Source organism: Amblyraja radiata, chromosome 7, assembly GCF_010909765.2.
Source record: "Amblyraja radiata isolate CabotCenter1 chromosome 7, sAmbRad1.1.pri, whole genome shotgun sequence".
NCBI classification, from domain to species: domain Eukaryota; kingdom Metazoa; phylum Chordata; class Chondrichthyes; order Rajiformes; family Rajidae; genus Amblyraja; species Amblyraja radiata.
This window is the reverse complement of record NC_045962.1, coordinates 87,071,152-87,085,810: the sequence shown is the minus strand read 5'-3', so window position 1 is coordinate 87,085,810 and position 14,659 is coordinate 87,071,152. Positions and strand designations below refer to the sequence as shown.

Genomic DNA, 14,659 nt, shown 5'->3' with positions numbered 1-14,659 from the left:
TCCAACCCCTCGTCACCTCATCACCTTCCATCAAATTCACCGTCACCTCCTTTCTAAAAGAGCGCCCTTTAATTCTGAGGCTGTGCCCTCTGGTCCTAGACTCTCCCACAGGTGGAAACAGCCTCTCCACATCCACTCTATCCAGGCCATTCACTGTTCTGTAAGTTTCAATGAGGTCTTCCCCTCATCCTTCTAAACTCCAGCGAGTACAGGCCCAGTGCCGACAAACGCTCATCGTACGTTAACCCACTCATTCCTGGGATCGTTCTTGTAAACCTCCTCTGGACCCTCTCCAGAGCCGGCACATCCTTCCTCAGATGTGGGGCCCAAAACTGCTCACAATATTCCAAATGTGGCCTGACCAGCGCCTTATAGAGCCTCAGCGTTACATCCCTGTTCTTGTATTCAAACCTTCATGAAATAAAGCATTGAGTTTGCTTTCTTTACTACTGATTCGACTTGCAGATTGACTTTTTGGGAGTCCTGCACCAGCAAGACATTATCACCCAGTCTGAAGAAGGGTCTCGAACCGAAACGTCACCCATTCCTTCTCTCCAGAGGTAGGAAAAAGTGCTGGAGAAACTCAGCGGGTGCAGCAGCATCTATGGAGCGAAGGAAATAGGCAACGTTTCGGGACGAAACGTTGCCTATTTCCTTCGCTCCATAGATGCTGCCGCACCCGCTGAGTTTCTCCAGCACTTCGATTTTCCAGCATCTGCAGTTCCTTCTTAAACACCTTCTCTCCACAGATGCTGCCTGACCCGCTGAGTTACTCCAGCACTCTGTGAAACGTCACCTATCCATGTTCTCCACAGATGCTGCCTGACCCGCTGAGTTACTCCAGCACTCTGTGCACGTATCATCAGCGTGGTCACCTGTCTCGGACGGCTCGTAGCGAGTGATTAGATCCTTGGCGTTGGTCTCGGCCTCCTCCCGCGGCTCCCCCTGCTCGCTCTGCAGGAATCCTGCAAACTCCTCCAACGTCAGCGTCTCCCCGTCAGCGGACAAGTGGGTGAAGAGTTCCTGCACGTCGTCGCGCTTGGTCAGGGCCTTGTAGAACAGAACAAACTCCTCTCCCTCCAGAGTCGACGACTGAGACTTGTCCGCCATCTGCAGCCGCAACAGGGAGAGAGACTGCTTTAGACTTTACACATACAGGCCCTTCGGCCCACCCAGTCCGTGCCGACCAGCAATCCCCGCACACTAGCACTATCAATAGACAATAGACAACAGGTGCAGGAGTAGGCCATTCGGCCCTTCGAGCCAGCACCGCCATTCACTGCGATCACGGCTGATCATCCCCAATCAGTACCCCGTTCCTGCCTTCTCCCCATATCCCCTGACTCCGCTATCTTTAAGACCCCTATCTAGCTCTCTCTTGAAAGCATCCAGAGAACCTGCCTCCGCCGCCCTCTGAGGCACAGAATTCCACAGACTCACAACTCTCTCTGTGAGAAAAAGTGTTTCCTCGTCTCTGTTCTAAATGGCTTACTCCTTATTCTTAAGGAGTATTCTTACTCCTACACACACACCAGGGGACAATTTACAATTTTTACCAAAGCCAATTAACCTACAAACCTGCACCGTCTTTGGAGTGTGGGAGGAAACCGGAGCGCCCGGAGAAAACCCACGCAGGTCACGGGGAGAACGTGCGAACTCCGTACAGACAGCGCCCGCAGTAGGGATGGAACCCGGGTCTCTGGCGCGGTGAGGCAGCAGCTCCACCCGCTGCACCGCCGTGCCCTCCTGAAGCAGTGTGTCTCAGGCAATGTCGAGCAATGCAGCACAGGAACAGCCCCTTCGACCCACAGTTACCATGCTATAAAGCAGCGCCGCGGTGGAGACACTACCTCACAGCACCAGAGGGGGGGGAGAGAGAGAGAAAAACCTGGGACTTATTGAAGACCTGAACAGCAAAGTCTTTTGTGATATCTTGTCACTGATGTTGTCAAGCTGGAAAGGGTACAGAGAAGATTTGCGAGGGCTTGTTTCCACGCTGTATCTCTAAACTAAACTTAACTAAAAGCACAAAGAATGTAGAAGTTGGGATGTCGTGTTGCAGTTGTAGACGACATTGGTGAGACCGCATTTAGAATATCGTGTTCAGTTCTGGGCACCGTGTTATAGGAAAGATGTTGTCAAACTTGAAAGGGTTCAGAGAAGATTTACGAGGATGTTGCCAGGACTAGAGGGTGTGAGCTACAGGGAGAGGTTGAGCAGGCTGGGTCTCTATTCCATGGAGCGCAGGAGGATGAGGGGTGATCTTATAGAGGTGTATAAAATCATGAGAGGAATAGATCGGGTAGACGCACAGAGTCTCTTGCCCAGAGTAGGGGAATCGAGGACCAGAGGACACAGGTTCAAGGTGAAGGGGAAAAGATTTAATAGGAATCTGAGGGGTAACTTTTCCACACAGTTGTATGCAACGAGCTGCCGGAGGAGGTAGTTGAGGCTGGGACTATCCCATCGTTTAAGAAACAGTTAGACAGGTACATGGATAGGACAGGTTTGGAGTTATATGGACCAAATGCAGGCAGGTGGGACTAGTGTAGCTGGGACATGTTGGATGGTGGATCAGGAACATGTTTCCTGCCCCTAGTGTGTCCAAGCCCTTAATAATTTTATATGTTTCAATGAGATACCCTCTCATCCTTCTGAACTCCAGAGGGTACAAGCTCAGCCGCTCCATTCTCTCAGGTCGAGACCCTTCTTCAGACAGAACCTACGAACTAAACTCAAACTTGAACACCAGAGCGTTTAAGAGCCCTATCTAGCTCTCTCTTGAAAGTATCCAGAGAACCGGCCTCCACCGCCCTCTGGGGCAGAGAATTCCACAGACTCACAACTCTCTGTGAGAAATAGTGTCTCCGTTCTAAATGGCTCACTCCTTATTCTTGTAAGTATTCCCATACAAGGAATTTGCCTTGGTGCTCCGCCCACAAGTAACAACATGACATACAGTGACAGTTACGAATGACTCAGAAGACACTAAACATTAATAATAATAAAACATGAATGATAAAACACAGATTGAGGCTACAGATTTTTGGCTGTTGAGGAACGAAAGCTTTTCACTGTACCTCACTACACGTGACAATCAACTACACTGTCTAACTGGGTCGGGGCAGGAATGATGGGCTAGGATGGGAATGATGGGCGGAACGGTCTGGTCAGGTGAGTGGAGTGCGGGCAGGTGGGGCCCACCTTGAAGAGGCGGAGGGAGTGGTCTTCGTTCATGTTCACGTTCATCATCTTCAGCAGCTCCCGGACCTCCTTGAAGTTCATCCGACCATCCTTGTCCTTGTCCGCCTTCTGGAACCAATCGCTGATCCAGGTGGGAGAGTCAAGGATTAGAGAACGCAGAGCATGCAGCAGTAGAGGACGGAGCGGGATAGAAACAGGTGCAGGAGGAGGCCGTTCGTCCCTTCGAGCCAGCACCGCCATTCAATGTGATTACGGCTGATCATCCACTATCAGTACCCCGTTCTTGCCTTCTCCCCATATCCCCTGAATCCGCTATCTTTAAGAGCCCTATCTAGCTCTCTCTTGAAGGCATCCAGAGAACCGGCCTCCACCGCCCTCTGAGGCAGAGAATTCCACAGACTCACAACTCTCTGTGTGAAAAAGTGTTTCCTCGTCTCCGTTCGAAATGGCTTACCCCTTATTCTTAAACTGTGGCCCCTGGTTCTGGATTCCCCCAACATCTGGAACATGTTTCCTGCCTCTAGCGTGTCCAATCCCTTAACAATCTTATATGTTTCAATGAGGTACCCTCTCATCCTTCTATGTACGTTTGTTTTTTTGTTTTCTGAATAAACGTATTTATATTTTTTTAAAACAATGACTTTTTTCGCATTAACCAACCTGATCTCCCGGTGGCTCAGCTCTTCAACTCCCCCCTCCCATTCCCAATCCGACCTTTCTGTCCTGGGCCTCCTCCATGGCCAGAGTGAGTCCCACCGCAAATTGGAGGAACAACACCTCATATTTCGCTTGGGTAGTTTACACCCCAGCGGTATGAACATTGACTTCTCCAATTTCAGGTAGTCCCTGCTTTCTCCCTCCTTCCCCTCCCCTTCCCAGCTCCCCCACAGCCCACTGTCTCCGCCTCTTCCTTTCTTCTTCCCGCCCCCCCCACCCCCACATCAGTCTGAAGAAGGGTCTCGACCCGAAACGTCACCTATTCCTTCGCTCCATAGATGCTGCCTCACCCGCTGAGTTTCTCCAGCATTGGTGGTCAGGCATAGACTGGCCGCTCGCTCTGGGTGGTAAAAGGATATTGGTCGAGTTTCTCCCTCTGGTCCATGTTGCGATCGGCCTCGATGAGTTTGCGTAGCCCCCTCACCCAGTGTCCGGCCTCTCGCCCCGACTCTGCCACCAGGTCCAGGTTTCCCCTCCGGCCACGGAACACCAGGGTGAAGCAGCGGTCAGCGGGAAACTGGTCCGCGATGCTCTGCAGGATCTCCGACTGGTGGCCCTCACGCACTGCCTCCACCTCGCTGATGGAGACTGGCGGACAGAGAGAGCAGAGATAGTCACAGTCGCAGAGGCACGGAGTGGTACAGTGTGGAAACAGGCCCTTCAGCCCAACTTGCCCACACCGGCCAACATTCCCCATCTTGACTAGTCCCACTTAGTCATAGTCATAGAGTGATACAGTGTGGAAACATGCCCTTCAGCCCAACTTGCCCACACTGGCCAACAATGTCCCATCTACACTAGTCCCACCTGCCTGCGTTTGGTCCATATCCCTCCAAACTTGTCCTATCCATGTACCTGTCCAACTGTTTCTTAAACGAAGGGATAGGCCCAGCCTCAACTACCTCCTCCGGCAGATCGTTCCATACACCCACACAAGCTACCCCTCAGTTTCCTAATAAATCTTTTTCGCTTCACAATAGACAATAGACAATAGGTGCAGGAGGAGGCCATTCAGCTCTTCGAGCCAGCACCGCCATTCAATGTGATCATGGCTGATCATCCCCAATCAGTACCCCATTCCTGCCTTCTCCCCATATCCCCTGACTCCGCTATCTTTAAGAGCCTTATCTAGCTCTCTCTTGAAAGCATCCAGAGAACCGGCCTCCACCGCCCTCTGAGGCAGAGAATTCCACAGACTCACGACTCTCTGTGAGAAAAAATGTTTCCTCGTCTCCGTTCTAAATGGCTTACTCCTTATTCTTAGACTGTGGCTCCTGGTTCTGGACTCCCCCAACATCGGGAACATGTTTCCTGCCTCTAGCGTGTCCAAACCCCTAATAATCTTATATGTTTCAATGAGATTGCCTCTCATCCTTCTAAACTCCAGAGTGTACAAGCCCAGCCGCTCCATTCTCTCAGCATATGACAGTCCCGCCATCCCGGGAATTAACCTTGTAAACCTACGCTGCACTCCCTCAATAGCAAGAATGTCCTTCCTCGAATTAGGGGATCAAAACTGCGCACAATACTCCAGGTGTGGTCTCACTAGGGCTCTGTACAACTGCAGAAGGACCTCTTTGCTCCTATACTCAACTCCTGTTGTTATGAAGGCCAACATGCCAACATTCACCTTGAACCCATGTCCTCTGGTCCTCGATTCCCCTACTCTGGGCAAGAGACTCTATGACTCTGTGCAGAGTTGCTTAGCTCAGTCGAAGATAGACACAAAATGTTGGAGTAACTCAGTGGGACAGGCAGCATCTGTGGAGAGAAGGAATGGGTGACGTTTCGGGTGGAGACCCTTCTTCAGACTGAGAGTCAGTGGGCAGGGAAACAAGGGATATAGATGGTGATGTAGAGAGATATAGAACAAATGACTGAAAGATGTGCAAAAAAGTAACAATGACAAAGGGGACAGGCCATTGTTAACTCAGTCTGAAGAAAACGCCACCCATCCCTTCCCTCCAGAAATGCTGCCTGTCCTGCTGAGTTACTCCAGCGTTTTGTGTTTTAAACCAGCATCTGCAGTTCCTTCCTACACATTCGTTGAGTTGTGTTGATTTTAACCCTTCTCTTCCCCCCCCTCCCCCTCCCTGCCCCTTCTGTCTCCCCTCTCCCCCCACCCCCTCACACTTGCCACCCCTTCTCCTCCCCCTCCCCCACACTCCCACCCTTCCTCCCCTCACCCTCCCAACCTGTATCCACCTATCACTCACCAGGCTCGAACACTTCTCTCCCCCCCCTCTCTGTCTCTTCCCTTTTCCCTCTCCCCCCCACCCACCCCTACCCTCTCCCCCACACTCACCTGTATCCCACCTCACCTGTATAGCACCTCACCTGTATAGCACCTCACCTGTATAGCACCTCACCTGTATAGCACCTCACCTGTATAGCACCTCACCTGTATCCCACCTCACCTGTATAGCACCTCACCTGTATAGCACCTCACCTGTATAGCACCTCACCTGTATAGCACCTCATCTGTATCCCACCTCACCTGTATAGCACCTCACCTGTATAGCACCTCACCTGTATAGCACCTCACCTGTATAGCACCTCACCTGTATCCCACCTCACCTGTATAGCACCTCACCTGTATCCACCTATCACTCACCAGGCTTTGTCCCTTCTCTCTCCCCCTCTCTTCCCCCTCACTCGCGATACGATAGAACTTTATTTGTCCCAGGAGGGAAATTGTTCTGCCAAGTCATAACCCCCCCTCTCTTGTCCTTCCCCCTCCCCCCCTACCTCCCTCCCCCTCATCACCCCTCTCCCCTCGCTATCACCCCCCTCTCCCCTCCCCCTCACATTGAATGGCGGTGCTGGCTCAAAGGGCCGAATGGCCTACTCATGCACCTATTGTCTATTGTCTCACCTAAATCTACCTACATCACTCACCAGGTATTAACCCTTCTTTCCCCCTCTCTTCCCCGTCTCCCTCCCACCCCCTCGCCCCTTCCCCCACGCCTCCCCCCTCCCCTCCCTCTCTCCCCTCTCACCCCCTCCTGTTACCCCCATCACCCACTCCCCTGTATCCACCTATCTGAGAAACATAGAAACATAGAAAATAGGTGCAGGAGGAGGCCATTCGGCCCTTCGAGCCAGCACCGCCATTCATTGTGATCATGGCTGATCGTCCCCAATCAATAACCCGTGCCTGCCTTCTCCCCATATCCCTTGACTCCACTAGCCCCTAGAGCTCTATCTAACTCTCTCTTAAATCCATCCAGTGACTTGGCCTCCACTGCCCTCTGTGGCAGGGAATTCCACAAATTCACAACTCTCTGGGTGAAAAAGTTTTTTCTCATCTCACTTAAATGACCTCCCCTTTATTCTAAGACTGTGGCCCCTGGTTCTGGACTCGCCCAACATTGGGAACATTTTTCCTGCATCTAGCTTGTCCAGTCCTTTTATAATTGTATATGTTTCTATAAGATCCCTCCCCTCATCCTTCTAAACTCCAGTGAATACAAGCCTAGTCTTTTCTATCTTTCCTCATATGACAGTCCCGCCATCCCAGGGATCAATCTTGTGAACCTACGCTGCACTGCCTCAATCACAAGGATGTCCTTCCTCAAATTAGGAGACCAATAGGGTGACACACCCAGCCCCACCCATGGGAGACACAACTACACCCATGGGTGACACCGCAGTGCGTGGAGGGTAGCTAATGAAACCCCACTTTTTAAAAAGGGAGGGAGAATTACAGACCAGTTAGTCTAACGTCGGTAGTGGGGAAACTACTAGAGTCAGTTATTAAAGATGGGATAGCAGCACATTTGGAAAGTGGTGAAATCATTGGACAAAGTCAGCATGGATTTACGAAAGGTAAAACTCGCTCTCACCTGTATCCACCTATCACTCGCCACACTTTACCCCTCCCCCCCCCCCCGCTGTATCCCCCACCCCGCTGTATCCACCCCCCCCCCCCGCTGTGTCCACCCCCCCCCCCCCCCCGCTGTGTCCCCCCTGGATCACTCACAGCTGCTGCGGTGCTGCCCAGGTTTGTGCGATCTGTACCAGATGTTTCTCCCATCCTCCTGCAGCTGGAAAAACCGCGGGCGCTTCCAGTGGCTCGACCTCACCTTGTGCAGCGTCGCCCCCTGCTGCATGGCCCGGACATCACCGTCACCGTCACCATCAACCTCACCACATGCGGGGAGACCTGGGGGGGGGGGGGGGGGACAGGAGAGTTAGTCACCCCCTCACCCCCCTCCTCACCCCCCTCCTCACCTCCTCCATCCTCTCTCCCCTCCATCTACTCACGTGAGTTGTGTCTGGGTGAAGCCATGTTGTGCGTGGGGTTGTTGTTTGTTGCAGCCGGTCCCTGGAATCACAGCACAGAGTCAGCCCCTGGCCACTCCACCCATCCACCCCCTGCTAGCCCAGACCAGACCGCCCGGCCCATCCACCCCCTGGTAGCCCAGACCACTCGGCCTGTCCACCCCCTGCTAGCCCAGACCGCCCGGCCCATCTACCCCCTGGTAGCCCAGACCACTCGGCCTGTCCACCCCCTGCTAGCCCAGACCAGACCGCCCGGCCCATCCACCCCCTGGTAGCCCAGACCACTCGGCCTGTCCACCCCCTGCTAGCCCAGACCGCCCGGCCCGTCCACCCCTGACCGCCCGGCCCGTCCAACCCTGCTAGCCCTGACCGTCCACCCCTGCTAGCCCAGACCACCCGGCCCGTCTACCCTCTGCTAGCCCAGACCGCCCAGCCCATCCACCCCTGCTAGCCCAGCCTGACCGCTCAACCCATCCACCCCATGCTACCTCATCCGTGCCGCTCTGCCTATCTGCCCCCCCAGCCAGCCCTCTACGAGACCACTCGGCCCATCCAATCCCTACTATCCCGGCAGTGATCCCTCTCCCTGACCTTTCAGCTCTTCCATCACCTCCTTGCCCAACAGTGATGTCCCACTGCGGCCTTTTGGCCCATCCACGCAGTCCCCGCCCGGCCCATCTACTCCTGCTAGCCCTCCAGAGATCGCCCTCCGCTTCATCCCCCTCCCTGCTCTCAGTGACAGACCATTCAGCCCGACCACTCCTGCTAGCCCTGCAGTGACTGCCTACCCTGAACGTTCAGACCATCGACCTGTACTAGCCCTCTCATTGATCCCCCTCTCTGACCCCTCAGCCCATCCATCCCTGCTATCCCAACAGAGTCATACCCGCTCGGCCCATCTACCACTGCTTGCCCAGCCAGAGACTATAAATTCATTAATGATAGGAGCGGAATTATGTTGAATTAACAGATAGAATCGGAATAGATCGGGTAGACGCACAGAGCCTCTTGCCCAGAGTTGGGGAATCGAGGACCAGAGGACACAGGTTCAAGGTGAAGGGGAAAAGATTTAATAGGAATCCAAGGGGTAACTTTTCCACACAGAGGGTGGTGGGTGTATGGAACGAGCTGCCGGAGGAGGTAGTTGAGGCTGGGACTATCCCAACGTTTAAGAAACAGTTAGACAGGTACATGGATAGGACGGGTTTGGAGGGATATGGACCAAACGCGGGCAGGTGGGACTTGTGTAGATGGGACATGTTGGCCGGTGTGGGCAAGTTGGGCCGAAGGGCCTGTTTCCACGCTGTATCACTGTGACTATGACTAGGCCATTCGGCCCATCGAGTCTACTCCGCCATTCACTCATGGCTGATCTATCGTTTCCTCCTAACCCCATTTTCCTGCCTTCTCCCCGTAACCCCTGACACCCGCACTAATCAAGAATCTATCTATCTCCGCCTTAAAAATGTCCACTGACTTGTGGCCTCCACAGCCGTCTGTGGCAAAGAATCCCACAGATTCACCACCCTCTGGCTAAAGAAATTCCTCCTCATCTCCTTCCTGAAGATATCCTATAATTCAGCCATGATTGAATGGCCGTGCAGATTTGATGGGCCGAATGGCCTAATTCAACTCCTATCACTTATGATCTTATGATCTTAGGACCCCCCCTCCTCCCTAAAGTCTCTCTGCACTCTTTAGAAAGTTTCTCCCACCTCCCCTCCATTCCACAGTTACGTGCTAACCAGTCAGTGGAAAGACAATACATGATTACAATCGAGCCGTCCACAGTGTACAGATACAGGATAAAGGGAATAACGTTTACTGCAGGTAAAGTCCAGTCAGGCCCTATTCAAGATAGTTCAAGGGTCTCCAGTGAGGTTTAGTTCAACTTATTGCAACGACAGAGAAAGTGCAATAAATAAAAAGCGCAAGAGCTGCAATGAGGTGGATTGGAAGATTCGCGTTTCGTTTATTATTGTCACGTTTACCGAGGTACAATGAAAAGCTTTTTTTTTCGTTGCGTGCTAACCAGTCAGCGGAAAGACAATACATGATTACAATCGAGCCGTCCACAGTGTAAAGATACAGGACAAAGTTTAGTGCAAGGTAAAGTCCGATTAAAGATATTTTGAGAGTCTCCGATGCAGTAGTTAGCAGCTCAGGACCGCTCTCTAGTTAGAGTCTGGAGTGATACAGTGTGGAAACAGGCCCTTCGGCCCAACTTGCCCACACCGACCAACAATGTCTCATCTACACTAGTCCCACCTGCCTGCGTTTGGTCCATATCCCACTAAACCTATCCTATCCATGTACCTGTCTAACTGTTTCTGAAACGTTGGGATAGTACCTGCCTCAACTACCTCCATCACCAGTGCACAGTGGCACAGCTGGTAGAGCCTCCGCCTCACGGCGCCAGAGACCCAGGTTCGATCCCGACGTCGGGTGCGCGGAGTTTGCACGTTCTTCCCGTGACCGTGTGGGTTTCCTCCGGTTTCTGCCGTTTCCTCCCACATCCCAAAGACGTGCGGGTTTGTAGGTTAATCGGCCCCTCTGTGACTTGCCCCCCTAGTGTGCAGGGAGTGGGTGAGAAAGGGGGGTAACACAGAACTAGTGTGTGAACGGGCGATCGATGGCCGGCACGGACTCGCTGGGCCGAAGGGCCTGTTTCCACACTGCGTCTCTAATCTAAATAAAATCACAACTAATCTAAAACCACGAGGAAAACTAAAAACACCACAACCCCACACAGAAAGAGAACTCTAACCGTAACAATTCCACACAGAAACATCACTCTGTACCTTTAGATCGAGTTGCCCTCCTCTCACTCTTGGTCCTAACTCCCGATATTCATTTTCCAGGACCTCATCGTTTTTCCTACCTAAGTCATTAGGGGTGGGCACGGTGGTGCAGCGGGTAGAGCTGCTGCCTCACAGCGCCAGAGACCCGGGTTCAATCCCGACTACGGGTGCTGTCACCGTCGCGGAGCTGGCCGAGTCCAGAGCGGGTGGAGCTGTGGTGGACGCTGCTGCCACCCGACCCCCGGAGATTCGGTGGCTGCAACTGCGGGTCTGGCGGACGGCAACGCCGGGAGCCCGCGGGTCCCTGCTGGGAGACCGCTTTTCAGGGCTTCCGCAACGGCGACTTCTCCCGCCCGAGTTGCGGGGTTGAAGATTACCTGAGCGGGGCCTTACAGCACCGCCCCGCGCGGCTTGGAATGGCCGCGGGACTTTGCGAGCACACGCCGGGGGCTCTAACACCAAGAACGTGGAAACTCCGTACAGAGAGCATCCGTAGTCGGGATCGAACCCGGGTCTCCGGCGCTGCATTCGCTGTAAGGCAGCGACTCTACCGCTGCGCCACCGTGACCGACCAATTGGCTTCGGTAAGAATTGTAAATTGTCTCCAAGCGTGTGTAGGTTGGTGTGCGGGGATCGCTGGTCGGCGCGGACACGGTGGGCTGGAGGGCCTGTTTCCGCGCTGTATCTCTAAACTAAACTAAACCACGACTTGTGGCTTCTCTCCCTCGCCCTGGAGAATGTTGTGTCTTATAGAAACTTACAAAATTCTTAAGGGATTGGACAGGCTAGATGCAGGAAGATTGTTCCCGATGTTGGGGAAGTCCAGAACAAGGGGTCACAGTTTAAGGATAAGGGGGAAATCTTTTAGGACCGAGATGAGGAAAACATTTTTCACACAGAGAGTGGTGAATCTCTGGAATTCTCTGCCACAGAAGGTAGTTGAGGCCACAGTTCATTGGCTATATTTAAGAGGGAGTTAGATGTGCCCCTTGTGGCTAAAGGGATCAGGGGATATGGAGAGAAGGCAGGTACAGGATACTGAGTTGGATGATCAGCCATGATCATATTGAATGGCGGTGCAGGCTCGAAGGGCCAAATGGCCTACTCCTGCACCTATTGTCTATTGACCTGAAACGTCACCCATTCCTTCTCTCCAGAGATGCTGCCTGTCCCCGCTGAGTTGTGTCTATCTTCGGTGTAAACCAGCATCTGCAGTTCCTTCCAACACATATTGTCCCGTGTACCGAGGTACAGTGAAAAGCTTTTGTTGCGTGCTAACCAGTCAGCGGAAAGACAATACATGATTACAATCGAGCCGTCCACAGTGTACAGATACAGGATAAAGGGAATAACGTTTAGTGCAAGGTAAAGCCAGCAAAGTCCGATCAAGGATAGTCCGAGGGTCTCCAATGAGGTAGATGGGAGGTCAGGACCGCTCTCTAGTTGGTGAGAGGACGGTTCAGTTGCCTGATAACAGCCGGGAAGAAACTGTCCCTGAATCTGGAGGTGTGTGTTCGTTGGTTTTCACACTTCTGTACCTCTTGCCCGATGGGAGAGGGGAGAAGAGGGAGTGACCGGGGGTGAGACTGGTCCTTGATGAAGCTGTTGTTTGTCACTCTGGGGCGAGAAGGTTCTGACTGTCTACCACATCTATGCCCCTCATTATTTTATACACTTCTATCAGGTCTCCCCTCAACCTACCATGCTCCGGAGAAAACAATCCTTGCGATGGTTGGTGTATACTGCAGGAAAAGATGGAATGGGAATCCTGAATGTGTCATAGAGTCATAGAGAGATACAGAGTGGAAACAGGCCCTTCGGCCCATCTTGCCCACACCGGCCAACATGCCCCAGCTACACTAGTCCCACCTGCCTGTGTTTGGTCCATATCCCTCCAAACCGCTCCTATCCATGCACCTGTCTAACTGCTATATGTTGGGATAGTCCCAGCCTCAACTCCCTCCTCCGGCAGCTCGTTCCATACACCCGTAGAAAAGTTACCCCTCAGATTCAATAGACAATAGACAATAGACAATAGGTGCAGGAGGAGGCCATTCGGCCCTTCGAGCCAGCATCGCCATTCAATGTGATCATGGCTGATCATCCCCAATCATTACCCCGTTCCTGCCTTCTCCCCATATCCCCTGACTCTGCTATCTTTAAGAGCCCTATCTAGCTCTCTCTTGAAAGCATCCAGAGAACCGGCCTCCACCGCCCTCTGAGGCAGAGAATTCCACAGACTCACCACTCTCTGTGAGAAAAAGTGTTTCCACGTCTCCGTTCTAAATAGCTTACCCCTTATTCTTAAACTGTGGCCCCTGGTTCTGGACTCCCCCAACATCGGGAACATGTTTCCTGCCTCTAGCGTGTCCAAACCCTTAACAATCTTTACAATTTCTATTAAATCTTTCCCCCCCCCTCACCTTGAATGTAGTGTGTGGTCAACAACTCTCAGCTGAGTCAAAACATCACCTCCACAGATGCTGCCTGACCCGCTGAGTTACTCCAGCACTCTGTGAAACGTCACCTATCCATGTTCTCCACAGATGCTGCCTGACCCGCTGACTCTATGGAGCTAAGGAAATAGGCAACCCGGAAGGGTTTCGGCCCGAAACGTTGCCTATTTCCTTAGCTCCATAGATGCTGCTGCACCCGCTGAGTGACTCCAGCACTCTGTGAAATGTCACCTATTCCTTCTCTCCACAGATGCTGCCTGACCCGCTGAGTTACTCCAGCACTTTGTGTTTTCCACTAGTTATTCCACTGTCTCATCCACTCCCTGCACACTAGGGGGGCAATTTACCAAGCCAATTAACCGGCAAACCCGCACGTCTTTGGAGTGTGGGAGGAAACCGGAGCACCCGGAGAAAACCCACGCGGGTCACGGGGAGAACGTGCAAACTCCGTACAGACAGCACCCGTAGTCAGGATGGAACCCGGATCTCTGGCGCCGTGAGGCAGCAGCTCTACCCGCTGCACCACCGTCACCACCCCTATCTACTTGTAATGATCTGCTTTCATAATTCCCCAGCTGGGACCTGCTGTAGGCCCCAGAATCAAATATTCATGAGACAGCACTTTGCCCAAGATCTGGCATACAGTCACAGAGACACAGAGACACAGAGTCACAGAGACACAGAGACACAGAGACACAGAGTCACAGAGACACAGAGACACAGAGTCACAGAGACACAGAGTCACAGAGACACAGAGACACAGAGTCACAGAGACACAGACACACAGAGACACAGAGACACAGACACACAGAGACACAGAGACACAGAGACACAGAGTCACAGAGACACAGACACACAGAGACACAGACACACAGAGACACAGAGTCACAGAGACACAGACACACAGAGACACAGAGTCACAGAGACAGACACACAGAGACACAGAGACACAGACACACAGAGACACAGAGTCACAGAGACAGACACACAGAGACACAGAGTCACAGACACAGACACACAGAGACACAGAGACACAGACACACAGAGACACAGAGTCACAGAGACAGACACACAGAGACACAGAGTCACAGAGTCACAGAGACACAGAGACACAGAGTCACAGAGACACAGACACAGACACACAGACACAGACACAGAGACACAGAGACACAGAGAGAAAATGAGAGGTAACCTCAG

At 52.7% G+C, this 14,659-nt stretch overlaps 1 protein-coding gene across 3 annotated transcripts in view; it reads right to left on the bottom strand.

Annotated features, from left to right (window-relative positions):
* The window catches only part of plcd4 (phospholipase C delta 4), a 37,470-nt gene extending 26,381 nt beyond the window's left edge, over positions 1–11,089 (bottom strand). Inside the window, exons 1-6 of one of the 3 annotated variants that reach the window (XR_004412679.1) lie at positions 11,007–11,066; positions 8,188–8,248; positions 7,904–8,086; positions 4,281–4,509; positions 3,205–3,334; positions 876–1,110 (exon numbers count right to left, since the gene is read on the bottom strand). Coding sequence is in view for 2 of the 3 variants with exons in the window: in XM_033024937.1 (XP_032880828.1) it covers positions 876–1,110; positions 3,205–3,334; positions 4,281–4,509; positions 7,904–8,086; positions 8,188–8,212 (802 nt within the window). In the remaining variant the exon portion in view is untranslated. Of the gene's footprint in view, positions 1–875; positions 1,111–3,204; positions 3,335–4,280; positions 4,510–7,903; positions 8,087–8,187; positions 8,249–11,006 lie in introns of all 3 variants that reach the window. The other 2 variants (XM_033024937.1, XM_033024936.1) reach the window with 2 other exon arrangements.
* Between the last annotated feature and the right edge of the window lie 3,570 nt (positions 11,090–14,659).